The sequence below is a fragment of the Drosophila yakuba genome, chromosome 3L (assembly GCF_016746365.2).
Source record: "Drosophila yakuba strain Tai18E2 chromosome 3L, Prin_Dyak_Tai18E2_2.1, whole genome shotgun sequence".
NCBI lineage: Eukaryota > Metazoa > Arthropoda > Insecta > Diptera > Drosophilidae > Drosophila > Drosophila yakuba.
The window spans coordinates 6,149,852-6,173,443 of NC_052529.2; the positions used below are offsets into that span (position 1 = coordinate 6,149,852).

Sequence of the window (23,592 nt, forward strand, 5' to 3'; positions counted from 1 at the left end):
GTGCAGCCCGACAAGAAATCTTAATCAATTTACCAATTCTCTGCGCGGTGCTGTTAATATAAATCAATAAAAATCCAACGCCAATTCGGCTGGGAGTCTGGGCGTGTCTTGGTTGTTTCACCCGAATATTTGCCAACTGATTAGAGCTGCTATCCACCCAAAATAAAAAAAAGGTGAACATACAAATTATTTTATTACCTCCCCCTCGGCAAAACTGACACAGATAAGTGAAAGTCTCCATGTCTTTGTATGGTTGAGTCAATTATTTACCATTTAATGCTGTACTTTTAGTAGGTTTCCAATGGAGTTTTCCGCGCCCCTAAATCCATTTACCATTTACCCCAGACAATTAGACTTGTTTGTGGTAGTGGAGTTACGCCAACTAACTGGCACTAAGTGATTTATTTGTAACAAGGCTTGGGTGTAGACAGAGCAATTACAGCTACGCAAAGTGTTTCACTAATTTCTGGCCACAAAAGTGCCGATAAAAGGCCCTTTAATGAGTTTGCGACTTGCTTGAAATAAATATGCAGAACACTCCTTCGACTCTTAATTAAAATTTGAGCTCACAAGCAGGGGGGAGAAATTTCACATGAAACACATTCTCGATCTAAAAATAAAGCTATGCTGCTTAATTAAGCTAAATTCCTTTGAATTTTCAGTTTGCAATGTTATTCAATTTATTAAATTCCTGCTTGAGATTCTATGACTTTACCAAGTAAGTAACCAACTACAATGGAATTGTCCTCGAATGTCCTGCTGGTTGCTCCCTTTAAGATGCGCAAATTGAATTTGGGAACAAAAACTCATCAGGGAAGACACATGCACGACAATGTCCATCAGTGATTGACCCACCTATGGCGACCCGAACGAGCAGTGATTGTCTCGTAGAAAAACAGAAAGCTGAAAACAGAATACAGAAAGGCTCGTAGGCATTGAATTTTACAGGCTTAAAACCAGACTGAGCCCAAACGAAATGGAAGCTAAAGGCTAATAGGATTGGAGGGTAAGTGCGTAGGGAAAATGTGGCTCCTTTGAATTTAAGCCGCACTTGAACGCTTTATAAAACAGCTCTGAAGCATGGCAAACTATTCAATTACTTTAAAGTTGCGCAATTGGTGGGTGTACATACATATTTATAAATTCTGTTTTACCCTTAAACAGCTTTTGCAGTTCGCAACCAGATTAAATTCGCCAGCATGCTGTAATCAATTTAATCGGCTTTCAGTGCACACAATTTTCCTCAGGTATTGCACTTAATCAATTTATTCTGCGACCCTTAAAGGGTGAAAAAATTGTTTAAACCCGTAAACTTTAGGCAGAAATTCTTACATTGAAACCACATCCCACGGCAGCCAAGTGCCACACATACTTAAGATATTATTTGAACAGATTTCGAGTCGGTGGCATCATGGCGTCCATTAGAGCTCGTGTGCGAATTGAATTAAATACAAACTAATTTAACTAAATTCGCATTATCATCGGGACCAGAAAAGTTTGCTTCAACTCGCAAACTGAGTTGAACCAACAGGTCTAGCTCAGCCATCAGTCTGTTAATTCTTTCTTAATTTAATTATGGCCTTACATTATTTCAGCTTACTTTACGCACCGGTAAAAACCTAAATGTTTCGCCAGAAAACATTTTCATTTCGCATCGCGAAAAAGTATCATCGAAATCCAATAAAAATAAGTATATAACGTGTTATTCTCAACTTTTTATGTACACAAACAACATTGATTGATTTACCTTTGGCTTTGTGATTATTTGAATTACGAAGTGTGTTTTTTTTACGGTCTGCCCTTTCAGAAGTTCAGTGCATAAAATTCCTGAACATCGAGGTTTATTCATTTTGGATTATACATTAAATCGGCACTAAATTTCCACCAATAATCGATATTGTGTTTGGGCCAAGTTTTTTACGCATACAATTAAATGCATTTATGCAGAAATTCCGCTTCGTTGCGAGCGGCAAATGCGAACAAGCGATTTGTTTTGATTTATCTGTAATAAATTACATAGCTCAAATGAATGCCAATGGCGGTTTGCCCCTCGTTCTATCCGTTTATAGATCACCCTACTCTTCTACACTCCTCTTGTTCAACGTTAATGGGAAACACAAACAGAACTGAGTGCGATATGATAATGATTTTGAATCATTTATAGTCTGGCTTCCTTCCGACGGCACGTGCTGAAGCTATCACTACAGACTGGGAGATGGGGATTCGGGATTGCAGTTGTGTGTTTTGCAGATACAATTTCTGGCTGTTGGTTTTGTGGTTGGTTAATCATTAGTCAGTTGTATCGATTTCACTTGCTTTTCCCTTTTAGCTCGAGGTCGGTGCTTGTGATCTTTGGACTTGCACCTCTTTGGGAATAATAACTGAAATAACTGAAGCACGTGGCGCCTTCTCAGGCGCTAAATGGTTAAGCATGCCATAAAATGAACTCGCTTTGGGGCGCGTTCTATATAAAGTTAGCCGAAAAGCACGATCTAAACAAAAACGCGATGAAAGCGAGTTTTGATTATACCGTAGATAATGCGGAGCAGAGACTGCGAAACGCCCAGAAAAAAGCATCTAATTGTTGATTAGCGGGCTAATATGGCGACATTAAGGTGTCCATTTTGTTGTTAAACTTTGGAACAGAAATTATGCAACTATTGACATTGAAAATTTAATAAAATTTAAGGGCCTTACGAGTTTTTCATTTAGTGCGAGAAATTGATAGCAAACCCTTTGCACTGCAAATATCCAATGAAACTGGCAAATGTATTCATAAATTTAAGATGCGACCTCTGAGCCTTTTTTAGTAAACGAATTCACTCTCGTTTTGGTTATGAAAATGTAAAATTGAGCCAATTAACGTTTGCAAGCTGCCAGTGTTTTTGATTCGAAGCAAATTGGATTCCAATGAAATTCTAGTAAATTCTATTTTCCCTGGAAGCGCTTATTAAAATCTTGCGTAAACTTTTTCACTGACCATTGAGTGGGAAAATCTTTTTGGGAAAGCTCGAAACTTTGTCCTCGTGTCAACTATAGCATTCCTACGTTTTCTGCCACCTTCACACGCTGTTTAAGCTGCTGTGCAAGTTTGTCCAAGTAATTACAACACTTGGTCCCAGTTTTGGTTTCAAGCAGCAACAGCAGCTGTGGCAAATTATGAACTGCCATATAAAAGTTGCGCCATTTCCCGCAGCCAAAATGCCAAAGGGAAAGCGAAAGTCTTTCGCCAGACTGATAAGAACGTGACGAAACCCAGGGTTAAAGCGATTTTCTGCAGACTGCTGACTGGCTGGATGAGGTTTTTAAAATATACAACAATTTCTATAAGTAGTTCGCAGCTCGACCCTTTTCTGTTACCCGTTAGCTGCTAAAAATATCAGTGGGCTGCCTTTAGTTTTTGCCTGTATATTGACTTCTTTAGAAATTGCAATTTTATTCGCATCGTTATGGCATTCAACCCCTTTGCTCTTTTGTTTTTCCGCTTTGACTCAGTGGGCAGCAGCAGCAAAAAGAGTTTTTGTATATGACATGCAAATATTTGCGCTGAATAAACAGACTGAATGAGCGCCGCTCATTATGTGCAATACTTTTTGCATTATTTGCCAGCGTTGTTCCTTAATTAAAATGCTGTTAACATTTGGTTTCAATGCCTGATGCGGCATTTAATCCGCGCGGCAAATGAATATTTCCATTGCCCCGCAGGCCAGATAATTTTATCGGTTTTCGTTATTTTTATTTATTTGTAGCTTGCGCCGGCTAATTATTTCTATTTGCCTTTAATGTAGAGCGCAGCACTGCCATAATAAACAGTGCAAAATAAATGAAGACCAAGGCAAAATACACATATACTCGTAAATGGATTCGTATTCTCTTTCAATTTCATTCGATCATAATTTTTGTTCTTTAATGACCTGGGAATTCCGTTTTTATGCCTCTGTACCTATTCTAAACAATTTGGCGATAAATTTAAAAAAAATTCCATATCGCTCGTATTATTCGTTAGGTATCTGAATCTGTATCTTGTGTCTTTGGTTCTGCACTGTTTTTGTTTTTTATGTTTTTATACCCGTTACTCGTAGAGTAAAAGGGTATACTAGATTCGTTGAAAAGTATGTAACAGGCAGAAGGAAGCGTTTCCGACCATATAAAGTATATATATTCTTGATCAGGATCAATAGCCGAGTCGATTTGGCCATGTCCGTCTGTCCGTCCGTCTGTCCGTCTGTCCGTCTGTCCGTCTGTCCGTCCGTCTGTCTGTCCGTATGAACGTCGAGATCTCAGGAACTACAAAAGCTAGAAAGTTGAGACTAAGCACACAGACTCCAGAGACATAGACGCAGCGCAAGTTTGTCGATTCATGTTGCCACGCCCACTCTAACGCCCACAAACCGCCCAAAGCTGCGACGCCCACACTTTTGAAAAATGTTTTAATATTTTTTCATTTTTGTATTGGTCTTGTAAACTTCTATCGATTTGCAAAAAAACTTTTTGCCACGCCCACTCTAACGCCCACAAACCGCCCAAAACTGCCACGCCCACACTTTTGAAAAATGTTTTAATATTTTTTCATTTTTGTATTGGTCTTGAAAATTTCTATCGATTTGCAAAAAATCTTTTTGCCACGCCCACTCTAACGCCCACAAACCGCCCAAAACTGCCACGCCCACACTTTTGAAAAATGTTTTTATATTTTTTCATTTTTGTATTGGTCTTGAAAATTTCTATCGATTTGCAAAAAATCTTTTTGCCACGCCCACTCTAACGCCCACAAACCGCCAAAAACTGTCCTTCGCACTTACACTAGCTGAGTAACGGGTATCAGATAGTCGGGGAACTCGACTATAGCGTTCTCTCTTGTTAATTTTTATGACTGCACGGAAGGAAGCGGCGCATTCAATGGAACCAGCCAAATGAGACAGCAGATGAGTAAATGGGTAAATAAATTAAAAATCGCAGATGGCATGAATGAAGGTATGCCTTTCAGTGCTTTTGTCATTCATTCATGTGTTTATGTAAAAAGCAATGCTAGAAATATAGAAATTCCATTTCAGCGCCTCTTTTATCACCTTCACGTTGTGCCTTTGAAGAGAAAATCGTTTGGTTCTTGAGAAAATTTCTATTTTTTAATAACAAGTTGTTGCGCCTTTGAACTGACGGAATGAATAGCAAAATTTTCCCAGTTTGGAAATTTCCTTGCCAAAATATATTTTAACTTTACTTCTGCGTCAGCTCCATTTTGGCTAATTAATTTTCTTATGGTCCGACATAAATTTGTTGGGAAACATTGCTTTATTTAACAGGGGAAATCTATTAGCTTATCACAAATTGCTCTCAGCACATGCTCAACTGGCAAAGGGACTCGGGCGCTTTTCCGAGAAAATTCAAGTGAAAACTTTGCTGCGCTGCATTTACGAGCTTGCAGATGCCGAAGGGGAAAACATAAACATGACTTTACTTAAAATTTAAGGCTTAGTACTCAAGATGCTGCACACACTTTGTCTCCCCGCAAAAACTTGGAGATATTTTCGATGCGACGTTGCAGTTAAAGTTTGCCGGTTCAGGGGTTATTTCGTCCTCGGAGATGTGTGCTTGCTAATAAATTGCTTATATAAGTTTTACGATCTTTTTGTGTGTTAATTCTGATGCGTGCCGGAGTGTAACATTTGGCTAAGTTCTTGTGTCTTGGCGGTTTTAGCCGAAAGTACTGCGCACATAGCCTGAAAAAATGTGAAAAGAGTGATTTGAATGAGGTCGAAAAGTCGGCAACGCGTTGCAGCCAAACAAGTAATACGTATAGTCAACTTTCAGGTTGAAGCTGCAAAAATGCAATTAAATTTAGGCATCAGTTCAGACAGTAACACTAACACAACACACATTTTTACCGGCACTGGAGAGCATGAATATGAACGAATGACAAATGGACAGATTTGAGTGTGCAATTGGGCGTGTCCGTAGGTAATTTGAATGCCTCATGGAAATCTAACCTAGAAGCAAATTAATTACGCGCCAAGCCAAAGCGACAGCTTACACATTAAATTAGTAGCAATTGAGATATGGTTGCGTATTTTATTATTAGTCAAGGGTTTAGGGGTTAAAAGCGATAACAAAAATGCAATAACAACAGACACAAAAAGCAGTTCCTCAATTATAGCCACGATAGGAATTCGATCCATAGGAACGATCCCTCGAGTTTGGCAGGCCAAAGCGATCTGTATCATCATAGTAGCCATAACCGCGATTCCGCTGGCCCTGATAATCCCGCTGCCAATATCCCGAATATTGCCTAAAACCGCCATTACCTCCGTAGCCACCATATCCTCCGTATCCGGCTCCTTGGCTGCCCAGGATGTTCGTGGTGGGATAACTGCTAGTGGAATAGTAGTTATAGCCCTGGGTTGGATAGTAGGAACCATAGCCGCCCTGGTTGGGATAGTAGGCGGTAGATCCGTATCCAGAACCTGGGTAATAGCCCGATGAGCCGTAGTAGTTCGTATGGTAGCCGGGATAGTAGGGATTGCTCGGGCGATTGTAGTTGTAGCCATAGTTCGGATAGCCAGTGCCAGTTCCAAACAGATTTAGCACTAAAAAGTTGTGGGTAAAGCAGAATAAAAATGGTTTAATTACGCACTACCTTCTTGGGTATAAAAACAATGACGCAAGCTTATAACTCTTTTACAGGGGATTAAAAGTTCGGAAGAAACCAGTAAGCTTAGAGTAAGCTTAGAAATATGTGACTAATGGCAACTATAAAACTCTGGTGTACTCACACTTGGCCGAAGTCTCGGCGGTTGCCAAGTCACCTGTTGTTGTCCTGGCCGCAGTTGCTACCTGATTTTCCGGGAGCGCGGCACTCCAGACTCCAGTTACGGCCAACTAAAAAGTTAAAGAGCTCTTGTTTTTGGCTATGTACACAAATTGAATATTCCTGAGAGCACTCACCATTAGGGTAAACAGCTTGATGAACATGACACTGGATTTAACTATTTTTAAAACGAAACAAAGTGAATACGGCGCAACGGTAGGCTTTCCGGCAAGAGAGGTTTGGAAACCAAGACAACTGCTTGGCTCGGTTGTTGTACGTTAAATAATTCTGTTTCTCAGACAAGGGGCCAATTTATATTTTTCATTTTCCGGCTGAGTTGCTACGCTCAAGTTGAAGTCGCCGTCGACGTCGCTGAGACAAACAATCCGCAACAGAAACAAAACAAAGCCCCCTAACTCCCGCACTTGTCGCACTTTAGTATCTCTCCACTCGAGCTTATTACTCATACGACACGTTGGTGTGGCCCAAGCGAAACTCCAGCGGAACTTCCCACCTCAACAGGTGGGAATCCAGCCCTAAAGAGTTCTAACCATTCTGAGCAATCGCTCTGAGGCCTTTTCTGCCAGTGATTATCTATGATTATTGAATAATACGCGTAATATTCTCAATTACACGAGGCAGGTGACAAAATAAATGCCCATCTTGCCGGTGCGTGAGCCGGGTTTAATATTACCCACCTATTTGCCTTTGCAAAACTTTAACAAACACAAATAGCCAAAGCAGCAACAAAAACCAAACTGAAAGAAAAACAAAACTTAAACAAAAAACAGAGAAAAGCCCCGCCCCGGTAAACCATTGAATATTTACCCTCAGTTCACAGATCGCATTTCTTTCAAGTTTCCCGCCATCTCGCCATGAATGAGAATGCTGAAAACGCTGCTGGCCAGGTCGTGTGTGCTTAGTATATCTTTAATTCCAATTATCCACAGAGAGTTTGCTATCTAAATATTTAGTTTTTTTGACTTCTTGTTGGTTTTTGTGAACTTTTTTTTTTGCTGCTAACCTCTTGCATAATCGCCGGTTATCGTGGTGGAGCAAATAGACCGCCAAGTATTTTGTAATTCTTAAAAGCCCTGAGAAGTAGCAAGCTCATTCATAAAACTCCAGTTCCCAATCGTACTAGAAAGCTTGAAAATTATCTCAAAACCGTATTTGTGTTTACCCGAAATTCGACCTCCAACCAAACCCTAAAACCAACTGAAGAGTTCACAGCTAATGTTTAAGATACGATGTGTGAAAAGTATCGACTATTTTGCGACATGCGGGTATTGCAACTCTTTGGTTATTCAACCAACATAGTCGTAAAATATATCCCAAAACTGGGTTACTCTTGGATTCAAGGTAAAATTGTTACTAGCCCAAGAGTTCAGCCCAATTTATCAAGAATTTAATAACAAGTACAAGTAACAATCCACGAGATGCATATTTCCCTCGGGTAAAAATTGAAAATTTCCAGTTAATAATTTAATAAATGCTAATGAAATATCTGCGCTCTGTTTTCTTTAAGCTGTAGGCAAAATTATGCCAAGCCTTCCAAGCTTAAAGGCATTTCCATTTCATACCTATCAAAACAACAAAGAGGAAAAACACAGGAATAATAAAAAATACACAGAAGGTATTCATTTCACTCTGGCTTCAGTGGCTCTCTTTGTTTGCCTATTGATTTCAAGTCCTTTTCCAAGGACCTCACCTGCTCGGATTGCTCCATGCACTGGGGGCACAAAAGAGCCTCACACATATTTGCAAATGGCAAATTGTGCTGCCAGATATTTCTTGGCGACAGCCATTTTACGCATCAGGAGCGGCAGATAATTCTAATTAACTGAAGTCGACTACAGTAAACCCTGCAAAATTTAAATATAAAATAAAATGCATAGCCTTATTTTGAATAATGGTATATTTGGTTTTGTATATGCGTTTTTAGTAATTATTATTTATGTATATCTGGTTTACTCTTAATACCCCTTATTTTGTTAGAATCAATTATCTAGAATCAATTCTATAAAAATATAAATACATACATATGTATATATAAATATATTATTATATATAGATATAAATATATTATATGACAAGTCATTTTCGGACAGATTGCGCAAATGTAAGTAAAACGAAATCAATCAATTAAAGATGTTACTTAAGTCAATGATTTTCGTAGATGCCAGTATACTTTTAGGCTTAAATATCTTTTTAGGTTCTGTATCTACACAAACTCAGTAATGGCGCTACTAAATTGGTATGGTTGCTGTACAGTAAAAATATTTAAAGAAAACGCCTTTAAGGTATGTAACACATTTTTCAACTGCGCCGCAGTATTTTTGTATGATATTCGTTACGGAATTGGCCAGAGGGTAAAGGTTACAATTTTGTGTCAAAACCAAACCTTACAGTTTAAACTAACTCTTTAAGGCATGTTTATTTGATGGCCACATGTGCACATTTTTTCTTCATGGCGGAACCATAAAGGGTAATCCTCGTCCTCTATTTAAGTAACTCTCATGTACCGTAAATTATTAGTAAATCTAGTAAACCCTTTTACTGTACGAGCAACGGGTATAATAATAAGGCGAGAATGCATTTTCTTAAAATTTTTATTTAATTTCAGTGTTTCTCTTTTGACATAACAATTCATTATTCCGTCTCAATCACGATTAGCGTAGACATTAAATAAACTAAGAACTAAAGCTGATAAAAATCATAAAGAAATAAGAGTGAACAAAATCATAAAAAAATAAAAAGCATACACAAATGCATAATAAACAACATGTCACAAAACAATTTTCTCTCTTTTTTTTTTTGCCAATTCACAGTGCTCTCCTAAGGATAAGTATAGATCACAAATAGTATCTGAGGGAGATATTACATTGGAGAGCTGCGAAATTCATCGTGGACAGGCGGTTTGGAGTGCATTTACCAAAACCGTTTATCATCGTTTTCGAAATTTAACACACGAAAAAGCGAACACATTAACTGGGTGCTCCATCATCAAATCAATCAAATCATTCGATTTACGCTTCTTAAATGCTGGTTGGCCCTGCCTGGCAGACATTAAAAACACTTAGACTAGGTTTAGTTTTTCGAGGAGGAGGTAGGATCGAGGTTGGGATTTAGGGATTGAAGCGGGATCTGGGAGGGGAATTGGATTGTCCTCTCGTCCTTGTCTCAGTTCGTCTCGCTAGTCGCCTTGGTTTCGGGTTTGGGTTCAGCCAGGACTTTCTCTGCTTCGGGTTCAGCTTTCACTTTCACTTCCTCGCTGGCTGCTGCAACGGGTTCAGCCTGTACCTTCACCTCTTCGGATGCTGCGGGCTTGGGCTCCACCACTTGGGCTTTATCCTCCACGGAGGCGGCGGCTGCTGGCTGAACCTCAGCCTTGGACACTTCGGAGGCGGCTGGCACGGGTTCGGCCAGGACCTTCACCTCTTCGGCGGCGGCTGGCACGGGTTCGGCCTGGACTTTCACCTCTTCGGAGGCGGCTGGAACGGGTTCGGCCTGGACTTTCACCTCCTCGGTGGCGGAGGCGGCTGGCACGGGATCGACCAGGGTTTTCACCTCTTCAGAGGCGGCGGCAACGGGTTCCGCAGCCTTGACCTCCAGCGGAGCCTCAGCATCGCTGGCTTCGCGTTTCTTGTGCAGTTTGGACGGCAGATTCTGGGTGCATGAGCAGGGGCACATGCACTGATCCTTGGGCGCCGAACCCGTCAGCACCGAGTGAAGGCTGAAGGATACGCCAGGCTGAACGCCCAGCGGGAAGGAATCGATGTTCGTGTGTTGGTTAATCGAGTTCTCCTCACAGTTGGAGTAGTACTCTTGCGGCAGGATGACCACTGGCATTAGGGCGATAACGGCTCCCTTGGGAATCTTATCCGGCGGATAGAAGGCCGGCTGTCCGGGGGCCTGTGGTATCACCGGCAATTGGGTGAGTGACATGGCGTTTATTATGCTGCCGAAGTTTGCTTGTCCATTGAAGCCGGAAAATTGTTTATTAAAGTCAACGGAGGCGGGATTGGGATAGGAGTTCGTGGTGGTGGTGGTAGTGGTTGAGGTAAGGGTGCTTTTCGATGAGTGCGTCTTATCGGCGTTACAAACACAGGACTGATCGCTGATCGATGGCACATGCAATGGGGGAGAGGGACGTGGCGTTACTTTCGGTTCAACGTAAACGGTTGGTGGTCGAGTCACGGGTTTGTACGGAACAGTCACTGGTTGTTTGGGCACCACCACGGGTGGCAGCTGTGGTGTATGGTATTGGATCTGCGGCGGTTGGGTCACCACCTTTTCGAAGGGTCTTGGAGTCGAGGGTTCGTAATGGATGGGAATCGGGGCCGGAGTGCGAACCGGTATGGGAGTCGGAGTCTTGGTCTGGGTCACGTATTTGGGAGTCGGTGGTGGTGGTGGCAAGTAGGTGTGGTTTTCAATATTACCCGTTGTCACTGGCGGTGTGGGAACGCTCTTATGTGGCTTATCCTTCTCAATAGTGGCGACGGGAACCTTTGGTTGTACGATCGTCGTGGTTATTTTTTGGGACGGCGGTCGAGGAGCGGGAACGGGAACGGGAGCGGGAACGGGAGCGGGAACGGGAGCGGGTACATAGGGTTTTGGAGTGTTGGGAGAAGAAGGAGGAATATATGTTAGTGGTGGCTTTGTCGTTACGGATGGTTTCTTAATAGCATAATCATTATTTTGTTCGTAATTCGGCTTATAGACTGTTTTTGGTGGTTCAATTTCAATGACTTGTGAGTAGGATGGAGGTGGTTTCGTGATTTTACCCCGTTGGTTTGGTGGCAGATAGCCGGGCGTTTCCTTGTCCGAGTACCGGGGATCGTTGGGAGAAGGTCCTGCAATTCAAACGGATTTCTTCTAACATCTGTTATTCAAAAAAAGTGAGTAAGTTGGCTTACCAGGTGGGCCGGGTGGTCCCTTAGGTCCGGGCCTAGTGGGTCCAGGAGGTCCGGGTGGTCCCGGAGGTCCGAATGGGCCGGGCTTAGTGGGTCCCTTGGGTCCGGGTGGTCCTAGAAAAGATGCGATCACTTAATATGGAGAACAATTTGGGCCGTCTTAGAGAACATACCAGGTGGTCCGGGTGGTCCAGGTGGGCCGGGTGGTCCATTGGGTCCGTTGGGTCCCTTGGGGCCTGGAAAGCGAGTTCAAAATTGTAATAAAAATGATTTTAAAGAACGGATTGAGCAAGGATTTTACCGCCAGGTCCTTTAGGTCCTCCTGGGCCGCCGGGGCCTACGCCGCCGCCGTCTCCCTTGCCGCCATTGCCGCCGAATCCGCCTTCGGGTCCAACCACGTGGACATATGGGGGTGCTGGTGGTCCAGTGGGGCCTTCAACGTGAACATATTTGCCCGAATCATCGTGATAATAGCGACCATCGTTAATACCTGCGGTTGGCATTCGTATGTAATGAGTATTCATAGTTCTATACAACGATTTTTAGAGTTACTCACCGTTATAGCGTCCGCTGTTGCCATTATATTTACCGTTATCTAGATAGTGGATTTGAAGATCATAGAAATCGTTCGATTAAAAACTGTGCCGTAAAAAGTGTACTTTCTACATGCTCACGTTTTAACTACAGATACTAGCTACTAGTAACTACATATATTAAACAATACATTAACTACAACAATGGATTTTCTAAAACTGCTCTAGATATTTGTGTAACATTCGAAAATTACATGCTTACATGCTACACCGACACCAAAAATAAAAAAAACGAAAATCATAACAACAAAGCAAACAAGTAGGATGGAGTTAGTATTAAAGTATGGGCTTAGTTGGGGGATCAGGGAACACCGAAAACCAAACTAAAATAAATCACAGGTATTAATTGTTAGTGGCATTTATAGAATTGATTAATAGTCATTGCTCAAGCGGATTTTTTTTGTACATTTTCATGTGCCGTGTAATTATTTTACAATAAATGTGTGTATTTGTGTGGGTGTTCTGGTGTGTGGGTGTGTTGGTGTGTGGGTGTATCTGTTTGTGGATAGGTGGGTGTTGAACTGAAGAATCGGTGCAAGCATGGGTGATATAACTGTGATCCGATCTCAGCCAAATGAACGCTGAGACCCGAAATTTATGATCAAGTGTTCAAATTCAATTTTCATTGGATAACTTTTTGTGCAGGGATTGTGCGCTCTTGGGAAAGGTGCTCTGATAAAGGATAACTGAAATCAAAATCGTGCCCTAGCATTGCCTGACTTAAATATGTGTGTATACGAATATATGTTCTTTTTTGGGGGAAAATTGGCAAAAAAGATAAAAGGATTATAGAAAATATTGAAATTAGGTGCGAAATCATTGTTTCTTGGCTGAAAATAAACAGATAGATTGCTTAACATAGTTTAAAATTTAAGTACGAATTATTGTAGAGAAAGACATACGTTTAAGATCGCTATCTTACAAACTAAAAGCCTTGAAGAGAGAGAAATTTGAACGAACTGATCGCGCACTAAGATGAGAAATTAATCGATGTTTCATTGGCACCCTTTTTTTATTCATTGGGTAACACCATAGCAGGCTACCCATCATCCGCTTCCTCCACAGCTCGTTCAAATTTAGCTCTCCATGAGTAGAGAAATCGTTGGAGGGCTAACCTGGAGTGTATGGAATGGCCCCAGGAAAACCGGTCTCTGTGTGCGTGTAGGTGCTCGTGTAGGTTCCCTCATTATCCGGGCGATACTGGCCACCGGCTCCGATTCCGAAACCGCTGCCAGTGCCAACGGCGCCACCGTTTCCGGTGGTATAGCGATCGCCGGAACCGGCAGCACCACCGTTTCCGGTGGTGTAACGGTCACCAGCACCGACACCGCCACCGTTTCCGGTGGTGTAACGGTCGCCAGCACCGACACCGCCGCCGTTTCCGGTGCTAATGCGATCACCAGAACCGATTCCGGAACCGGCGCCCAGGCCAGTGCGATCGCCATCCTTATAGACCGGTTTTCCTGAGGCTCCTCCTCCCGCGCCGACCGGACCCAAGCCGCCAGGTGGTCCCGGTGGTCCCGGCGGACCCTTGGGTCCCTTTGGGCCATTCGGACCACCCGGTCCATTGAGTCCGAAACCGCCAACGCCTCCAAATCCTCCGTTTCCACCGAAACCGCCGCCAGAGCCGCTGCCTCCATTGCCTCCATTACCGCCATTGGGTCCAATCACATGCACATAGGGATTATTATCCGGCACGTACTGGCCATCATCTAAAAGGACACAAACTATGCAGTTTCCGATCCGCAGATCCCATCTCTAGCTCCATGCTCACTATTGCTGCCCGGTAGCAGGGTGTTCACCGAATGGAAGGACGGCGCCTGATCCCCGGGATGGCTGAGATCCGAATGACCCTTGTCCGTGCCAAAGATCCCCGTGCCCTGCGGCACCAGTGGACCCGTGGGCTTGTGGATGGGCAGACTCTTCTGGTCGGAGCCCTTGATCACAATTGTGTTGGCCGAGAACGATGGTATCGCATCGTTGCTACCGCCCTTGTTCTTAAACTGCAAAATATGTGTGTATGTGCGTCGGATTAGCAAGGCTCCTACTGGCGCATTTCTACGCATTTCCAAGAATGCCATTAAACCCAAACGGGGTTGAATTCTAGGAAATGAGCAGAAACCGCCAGGATCGGAAACCCATCAACCCTTACATCTTCTAGGAAGAATGGAACGCCGTGCTGGGCGCCATTCGCAAACTTTCCACAGCCGATGGGGAAGTACAGCTCCTCCCATTGGAGGACAATGCCGGGCTCCGATGGACCGCCGTTGGTCTCGCTGTACAGATGTGGCGGGAAGGTCTCCACTGGCATCTCCGGCTCCACGGTGCGGTAGCCGTGGGCATCGGCCACGTAGTGTGTTGCCCGGAGGAGGTGGTAGGGGTCGATCAGGCCGTAGCAGCCGTAGGTGACTCCATCGGGACCACGGGTCTCGTGATGGAAGTTGCCGGTCTTGCCGACATCGTAGCCATAGCGATAGGCATCTTTTGGGTGATTGGGATCGTTGTGGGTGGGTTCGTGTCGATTTGGATTGGTTTTTGATTTGGTGGGGTTTTGTTTGGTTTGAAAGAGTAATGTTTAGAGTATTGCTTGCAGTTTTTTGGTTTTTTTTGTATTGGTTTGTAGTGCTGTGAGGACCTGTAAATGGTGTGTTTATATAACCCTAAGACTTTCGACTAACTGACTGTGTTCTAACTTCTCTTAAAAGGGCGCTGTAACTGAAAGTTTGACGAAGAACCTAATCAGATGAGGTTTTGTATAAGGAAAATGTTGGTGTTTGTTGTGTGCTGTTGTTGTTTGGGTATTTTTTAATTATTTTTTTTTTTCGGTTTTTTTGGTTCGGAGTAATCAATTTTGAGGTGGTGTGGTAGAGTTATGAGTATGCGAAGCATTTTTAAAGAGGTTTCATGTAGAACTTTTGGCCACTGAAGAACAAATGTCCACTACATAAAACTGTAGAAAGAAGTGTAAATTTATATGTAAGAGGAGGAGAAAGTAGCATACAATAAGAGAGAGGAGAGATATAGGTAATGGTTGATTGATTGATTGAGCGTGTATATACATATATTTACAATTTGATACTACGAGTTCTACTGGGTGAGTTTAGTAAAGCTGCTACGGAAATATATATAAATGTCTATATATATATAGGAGGGTACTACAATTGGTGTTGGTTGGTTGGTTGTTTCGATTTTGGGGGATAGAGATTAATTGATGTAAGTCGGTTGAACTATCAAAAGGGGAGTGTAAGGGGGGCGGTACAAATACTTACGACTACGGTACTACTAACAACTACGACAACAATTTGTTGGTCAAGTTAACTACTTAAGTGGTATATAAATAACAAAAACGAAGACTAACTAACTGCATGGATGGGTCAGATCAGAAATGGATGGGCAGTACAAAAATTCAACTGATTTTTACATAGTTAATGGATTGGATAAGGGATTGTACTAGTTTTACTTTTCGGATGTTTTGGTATGGATTCAAGCGGCTTAGATAGGCACGGATATAAAATTGTTAAACGGCTTCACTTACTTGTGTCAATGTTTGACGAATAGTACTGACGGTTCGTTGTCTTTTGATCGTCAATGTCGAGAATCAGACGACGGTTCTGATCATCGAACTTGGCAGAGTACACGCATTGCAAAAAGATGCAAGCGACGGCCTGGAAAAAACAGTGCAAGAAAAACATAGGCGTATGATTAATGAAACTGTCCAACGAAAAACCCAAATCCTACAACTGTCGAAAGATTTGTCACATTCAAGGCACGCCCCCACAGAAAAACCGAGCAAGTGTCTCAAAAGACTTAAGTCTTTGGCTCGGCTCGGCTCAATTTGCATACTCCGTTCAGAGATGAGTCTAATACCAGAGCTCGTTTTTTGGTTATTTGTATCTCCGACAACAGGCCCAAACAAATCAGCAGCCGTTTAGATCCGGTTCGATTCGTTACCGAGGCAAAGAAAAATACAGCAAAAACCGAAAAAAAAAGAAGAAATCCGTTCACCAAAACCGCTGGCAAAATGTCAAAGGCATAATAATCAAATCACAACGCATTCTTGGCTCACTCGTCAAATGTTGACGGACTTTTTAGCAAACTGGAACTGGAGTTTGCGATTTGGCAGAACATGCTAATTTCCCAAGATTTGTCACAGTCGACCAAGAAAAACTAGTTGGCTTCCACTCTGACAGTAATGGACAATTAGCTTAGTTCTAAATGCACTTGCTGGCACTCTGAGTGGCAGCGTCAAATCGATTACCACTTAGCATCAGGTTTTAGCACTCAACTGTCCCACATAATAATCATTGGATCATCTTTTGGCCAAAGATCTCCGCCTGAGTAGCTGAGATTACGAAATTGATCCGCTCATCGATTTGCATATATTGTCCATAGAATTAATAAAGGCAAGCCAAGTTCCGGCATCGCCAAGACTTCCTTGTGGAAACGAGTTCTCTTAACCCCAAACCTAATATAGAATTAAAATATCATAATTCTTAAATATGTCGCTGAGTTCGTAGCCACAAAATCAGGTGCGGAGTTTGACCTTCGCCTTATGCTAAGTAATCGATTCGTTTATGAATTGATGGATTGGTTCGAGTCCAAATTGAGACTCCATCTCTTCGGCGAGGGTGTGTTTGCCTTAAGGTTAAAGAGGGATTGCAGTAATTAAAGGGGAAACAATGGCATTTTATGGCCAACACCCGCAATAGATTCCATCTATCAATAGCTGGCGATAAGGTCAATGATTTTGCGTCTTTTGTGGGTGCAAACAAAGTGGAAACCAAACCATGTGAAGGAAACCAAAAAATGCGGCGACAAAACAAATGAATTTCTCATAAAACAAATTTATTTGCCTATCGCGGCCATCAAACGGGTCGAGATTCAAGATTGAGATTCCAATGGCAAAAAAAAATGGAAAATATGAAATCTCATTAATGCAAATCGGTGGCTCGACGGATAACTGTCTTTTGATTGGCATATCTTCAAGTTTAAAATGTGGCCAAATCGCCTGCTCCAAAATCTCCACCACTAATCAATAATACATAAATTGTGCACAAAAATTTCAGAGACTATGGAAAAAGCATTTTTGTTTTTAATTTATTATGCCATGCTATCCAAGCAGCTGCTGACAGCCGAGGTCGTTTCCATCTCACCCACATAATCGAGCCTGAGGGCAAGTTTTTCATAATAAATTTGCTTTTTTCCGCTTTTTATTACGAAAGTTTCTCATTATTTTCGGCCCTTATCGATTTTGAACTTATTACGCCAGTTGATTGCATTTGAAACTTCGTCTTTCACCTATGGGAAACCAACATATTGAGTAAGTTTTCCTTTAGTTCAAGCCTGGGAAACTGTTTTCGTTGACATGACGGATATACGAAAATGGTGATGGATTGACTAATGTGACTTGAATGCTGACATTCTGGTGGCAAATTGGGGGAAACAGCCATTCAGTCATTGTTACTAAAGAAAGTGAATAAGAACTGTGCTTACTATTGTTACATTTGAGTAGATAGGAGTGGAATATAAAACCAATTACTCAGGGCAGCATTCATAAAAAAAAATCAAATATAGATTTATTTCAAATATGGGTTAGCCCAAAATCTGACAAATTCATTTGTTGTGCGTAATTAAGCTCTCAAATTGAGGGAAGGGGCTGCCAAGCCCGCTTTTCGAGCTGCTGATCGCTGCACAAAGCCTCACATCAATTGCCAATCAATTAAACTCAATAGCCAGCCAACAAATGTGGGCCAAAATATGTGTACAGAGACGAGGCGTCTTGAAAGAAGTGCGAAGAGGCGAATTTCGAGTTGCGAATGCAGTAAATCAATTCCAAGTCGCATAGATCATGCAAAACCGAGTGCCAACTGACGTTGTGACCCAAAAAACGCATATGGCTACGCCTTGAGAACCAAAGCGTTCTATGGTTACTATCCAGTATGTAGTATGTAGTATGTAGTATGCTCTATGAGCCAATGAATCTTGAAGAGTTTGCATAACTCAGCGAAGACAATTTATTAATCGACTTATTCGCACGCACAAGGCGGTTGTTTCTGTTGTTGCCAACATGATTTCTGATGTACAGCGCATTTTTCATCATCATCAGCATCTCGATGATCATAACCATACGAAAAGTAACCGGTTTAGTCAACCTCACACTTTTCGCTGAAGTATCTTGACTGCTTTTGCCCTTTGGCGCTTGGAGCGAAACTTTTTTTCGTGTAAGTATTTATACTTTTCAAGGTCGATCTTTTGCCGGCGGCCAATGAATTGTACAAGAAAAAATGTGCTGTTGTTTTTAAAAAAAAAAAACTTTATAAATCGAATCAAAATGCAACTGACTGCGGGACGGCGACCTTAATTGATGACATCTTTTTTGTGTTTTTCTTTTCGTTTTAGGATGCATTTTTGGGCTGCAGGGAATTGTGAAATTTCTCTTTAACGAAACATTGTTGGGGAATTGTGAAATGCCTGTTTCAACAGACGCCTCAGCTTTCCGGCAAACATTTCCATAAAATCAGAGATAAAGAGATGGCCGTAAAAACGCCTAACAAACATTCATAACGCGCATTCATAAACGAGTAACACAAAAAAAAGTAAAAAGGTCCCCGCAGTAACAAAAGCCTTATAGGAACTGGACAAACCTTGCGATCTTTGAGCAAAAAAAAGTAACCAAATTTAATCAAAACGAAAATATTCTGGAGAACAAGTAAAACCAGCTGTGGGCGATGGCCTTTCGGTTTGGATTTTCAAGTTAATCCAGACTTGAATTTAATTAGCGACGCGTCTAGAATTTTTTGAGAGCAGAAAAGTGCTAATGAGATCAGAATCCATCGATAGGCAAACGAATTAGCCAGTTTGATCCGAGACAAAGCTGGGAATTTGTCCACCAAATGTGTAGCTCATTATCTCCGCGACTGTCACTGAACTTCCACTGGACTTGTTCTGATTTATTAAAGCAATTAAAAAATAAACCGTTGGGCTTGGCACGGTCGAGCATCCCGAATGACATCATATTATTGTTAAAAACTTTTACTTTCAACTCTTGGCATTTGGCTGGCTGGAACTTAATGAATACTCTTTGAATAGCGTTTTCGTTTTTACCCAAAACCAGCACCAAAGACTTCCTCCATCGTATAACTATGTATAAGTCCATAGCTGCCGCCTTTGGCTTTTGTCTCTCCTAATCGACGACTAGCGATCGAGACCTAATTTGCATTTCTAGATTCGATTTTAGATACAGATTCCATATTGAAATTTGCACAAACTTATATGGCAACAAAGAGCCTCATAAATTAATGCGGCATAAAAGGCGACCTTTTGGGCTTTTAAATATCGAAAGTTAACTGGCAAGTAGGAGAAATAGTAGAACCGATGGTGAAGTTCCCTGAACTCTTACGTAATGATGTTCTTGCTGGAATGATGTTCCTGCCCATCTTGATGAAAAGTTCATTAACTTGTTTTTCCCTTTCTTTCATTTTAGTTTTGGATTAAATCATATGAATATTCTGGAAACCACATGAACTACAACATTTCTGGGCTTAATTCTTTTATCTTCCATTAGAACTAGCCCGTTGGCTCTTGTAACTGTTAAGTTTTAACTATTCATTGGACATAACGCTCCAATTTACAACCAAATAAATGCCGTAATTTATTTCAATTGCCATTTGCCAGCAGCAGCCAACTGTTTGTCATGCCAAACTCGGCTTTGGCTACTCCATTTTATGACTCAACATGCCTACTCAACGATTAAATCTCTTCAAATTGCACTACACAAGAAGCGGGAATGAAAATTCCGCGGACTCTTTAAAATTCCGCACAACCCGAGCTGAGAACAAATTTATAATAAAAAGAATTGTGGGCCAAGATGAGATGCCCCCGTCAACGTTGTGCCGCTGGGCATTAACAATATTTTTCTCCCTCAACTTCTTTTTTTTTTGTTCCCCCCTTTTTGTTTGTTGGCCACGTACGTGCCTGGCAGAATATCTTGGCCCAAAACAGAGGCTTATGCCGCAGGCGTTGGTGATAAATGCCGAAACCGCAAAGCTTAACCCCAAAAGACCATCGTGGATTGGGTCATTTTGGCAGGTGACAAAGGCCCCAGACCGAATCCATTTTTTCTATCCCAACTGGAGATAGTATCGCGGCTCACTTAGAGCATCATTATGGCACCTTTTTGGGAAATTTTGGTGCTCGCAAAATAGCAGGTAAAAAAAAGAGTAGCAGTCACAAGCGAAAAACAATTAACAGCTTTGGATAAGCATTATCTAAGAATATTTTGGCCATAATCAAATTAACACTCTTTTGAGATAGTATTTCATAATGAAGCAAGTCCTTGACTCACGGTTTTATTTAATCTCAGCTTTTGCATATTTAATATGTGACTCTCTTAGACAGCAAAAATTAACAAATGATATAAAACACTGGGAATTTGCATAATGCACAGAACGACAACAAAAATAGCTCTCACTTTCTGAATCTTAGTTAGATAGCCAGAAATTCGTTATTTTTGGTAAACAACGTACTTCCCTAGTGGCGCATTTTTGGGCGTTGACTAATCTGCTAACCCTGGCTAAAAACAACAAAATTGTACCGAGTATCGATTCGATACCAAACAGCCATAATAAAATCCAACAGCGTGAGCAGCACAAAAAAATTCAAGTCAAATAAAAACTGGGCAATACTTTTGCTTCTGCCTTGTGCGCCAAAGCAAATAGAAGTACCTGCGTTTGCATCGCATCGCAACGTTTCGAAATTGCCGGTATTCGTATTTGTTTGTCCAGAAAAATGCCGGTTGGCTATGACTATTATTATTATTAGTATTATTACTAAACGTTTCCCCCAACAATGTCGCCTTCGAGCCCATACTTGAGCAAATAAACAGTGAACAGTGAATAAGGGGTTCCGAAATAGTTATAATTTGACCCGGGACTTGTTAACGCTCGTTAAATGCGGAATTCCGTCTTGAATATCAGTTATGAGCTGTACAAATATTCTACATGCAGTTCGAAGCTCGTAACTTGTCTCGAAATTGGTTGCCATACATCACTCGATCGATATTCGATATTCAAATGTGATCAAACCAACTGAGCAGACGTATTTGCATTTAATGTTTGACAATATATTTAGCCAATTGCTAAATGTCATTGCAAAACATGAGATGAAATAACGATCGAATTGGAGGCCAGCTGAAGACATTACTTTGTTTAAAAACCCAAATTAAGGTCAGTTAAAAGACTATAATATTTTCTAATTGGGCAATTAGGCATTAGGCGACATATATATAGCTTCCAAAATCGAATAATTAAAAAATAATGGATTTTCTTTGGTATTCTTTGAACTTACCATGCACAAAGCTGCACGCGCCATTTTGCAACGAGTTTTATGGTTTATTTGACACAAGAAACGCCAGTAAATATTAAGGTGTTTTGAATTTTACAATGGAATAAACTCAGTTATTCCTTTTCCAATCTTAAAAAGAAGAAAATGTTGATTTTAGTTGTATTGAAACGCAAGCAGGCACACAGTTTCGCACTATAAAGTTGGAATTTGGCAAATATTCCTTCTTGTTTATCCTTGCAATTAGTACAGTTCTCTTGGGGCTGCTATAGCCATTGATCACAAGTGGTTGGATAGTGTTTTAGTATTTACTTTTAGGAGCCTAAACTAGAGCTCATACCGTGGTGACCGATGTGGACGAACTGAAGATGAAGGCATCGAGTCTTAGCCATATAAACAGAGGCAGACGCGAAACAAAAAGGCGAAAAAGCAAAACTCGACACAAAAAGACTAAAAATCGTACTTGAGAGCAGCTCCTAACCCATACAGAGACCTGGCTTAAAGTGCGTGAGTGTTTGTGCGTGTGTGTGTAAGTGTGAGTGTGACTGGAACGAGTTTGCTTTTTTCGCCGGATTCGTTAATTTATTTGGCCAAGCGCCGGAGAGATGAGCTCGAACTAAGCCACAACGGAGGCACGGGTCGTATACTTGATATATTGATCACTCTCCTCGCAGCATTCGATTCTCGGCTATTCGAACTCTCTTGCTGCGAATTCTGTAGGATCTGCTTGCGTGTCTCAAGAATGTAAGTTCACTTTCAGGTTCTTGGGGTTCATTAATATTTAGAGATTGATTTTTTTTTCCTCATCTTATTTGTTCTCTTTTATGTTTTATTGTCTAGCGTGTTTGTTTGTTCAAAGAACGTTTTTTGTCTTTAATTGAAAATTCGAGTTTTTCGTGTTTATTTTGATTTAATTTTATCGTTAATCGAACATATACATAGATATATTTATAGATGGTCGTTTTATTTTTCTCGCTCCTGCCGTTGAGGTTTTATATTTTGCTAAATATTATTAAGATGGTTTATTGATTTAATTAAAGCTGTGCAAAAAAAAACCAGGCGAGCTTGGATTTATTATACCTGACGCACGATTTCCGCATATACTAATTTTTCTTCCTGTGTATGCAAGGGGCATAATTAAAATACCTCTGCAGCTATTGAACACAAATGAGCCAGAATTGAGATATTTCTAAATCCTGATATGAACTCACACAGTAGCTAAGCAATTAATCTATGAGCTCACGAACCCAATGTCAGATAGGATTACCAATCCATTTGCCATAATTCAGCCACCTTTTCATTTAGTTGCGAAACACTTCCGTTTAATGATCCGCTTAGCTAGAATGTTTCTCAAGATTTTTTTTTTGCATACATTTCTTAAAGAGTTGCTGACATTTAAAGCAAATTTTGCGGATTAAATGGCTTGACTGCCAGAAACGGGGAAACAATTTCAGCTTATTTCGAAAACTTGGCTTGCTCTTGAATGCAGCAATTGACACAGAAAATAATCAGCTTCCTCGCTCTTGGACATTAAACAGGATGAAGTTAATGACAATGCTTAAGTCAAGGACAAAGCCCACCGTATGAAGACAAAGTATGAGTATTTTCGACTATAAAAACAGTGATGAGTAAGGGAAGTCAGCAGATGCGGAGAAATCAAAAGTTAAATACCCTTCAATCAGAACTGAAACAATGGCAATCAATTAAAATGTAAATAATTACTAATAATAATTAATGAATCAAAAATAATTGCAAGCACGTTTTTTTACTATATGTATTGATTAATAAGATTTTGATTTTAACTTTTAAGATACCCTCCTTAAGGAAAGGGCAATCCAATGAAATCGAAATTGGCTCAGCATGCAACCATCCAACGCAGCTGGTGCTCATTTTTTAAAATATGTCTACGTGGGCTTAGTAAATGATTAAGAAAATAAAT

General features: G+C 41.2%; 2 protein-coding genes across 3 annotated transcripts; both read right to left on the reverse strand.

The window, feature by feature from the left end:
- Window positions 1-5,273: 5,273 nt before the first annotated feature.
- LOC6533067 (prisilkin-39) lies at window positions 5,274-7,093 on the reverse strand. 2 transcript variants are annotated; one of them, XM_015194314.3, is made up of 4 exons: window positions 6,943-7,093; window positions 6,771-6,876; window positions 6,303-6,584; window positions 5,274-5,720 (listed from the first exon to the last, which is right to left on the reverse strand). In XM_015194314.3, exons 1-4 carry the CDS (start codon window positions 6,967-6,969, stop codon window positions 5,695-5,697), a joined length of 441 nt encoding a protein of 146 aa, XP_015049800.1. In that variant the 5' UTR covers window positions 6,970-7,093; the 3' UTR covers window positions 5,274-5,694. The 2 variants fall into 2 exon arrangements, with proteins under 2 accessions (XP_015049800.1, XP_002093799.1); XM_002093763.4 differs by lacking the exon at window positions 5,274-5,720 and having other exon boundaries at window positions 6,056-6,584.
- Window positions 7,094-9,399: 2,306 nt separating this feature from the next.
- Window positions 9,400-22,095, reverse strand: LOC6533068 (nascent polypeptide-associated complex subunit alpha, muscle-specific form). Its single transcript, XM_039374070.1, is given in 11 exon segments — window positions 9,400-10,315; window positions 10,364-11,835; window positions 11,895-11,957; window positions 12,023-12,211; window positions 12,278-12,316; window positions 13,430-14,026; window positions 14,089-14,317; window positions 14,467-14,795; window positions 15,850-15,979; window positions 21,660-21,785; window positions 21,994-22,095. Coding segments are annotated over 10 exon segments (3,399 nt in total). The 5' UTR covers window positions 21,684-21,785; window positions 21,994-22,095; the 3' UTR covers window positions 9,400-9,988.
- Between the last annotated feature and the right edge of the window lie 1,497 nt (window positions 22,096-23,592).

Excerpts from the sequence above, each read along its gene's own strand:
- LOC6533067 (XM_002093763.4), bottom strand. The coding sequence starts at position 6,969 with ATGTTCATCAAGCTGTTTACCCTAATG. Across the intron at positions 6,877-6,942 it reads TCAAGCTGTTTACCCTAATG|TTGGCCGTAACTGGAGTCTG; the intron begins GTGAGTGCTCTC and ends TTAACTTTTTAG. Across the intron at positions 6,585-6,770 it reads CGCCGAGACTTCGGCCAAGT|TGCTAAATCTGTTTGGAACT; the intron begins GTGAGTACACCA and ends ACAACTTTTTAG.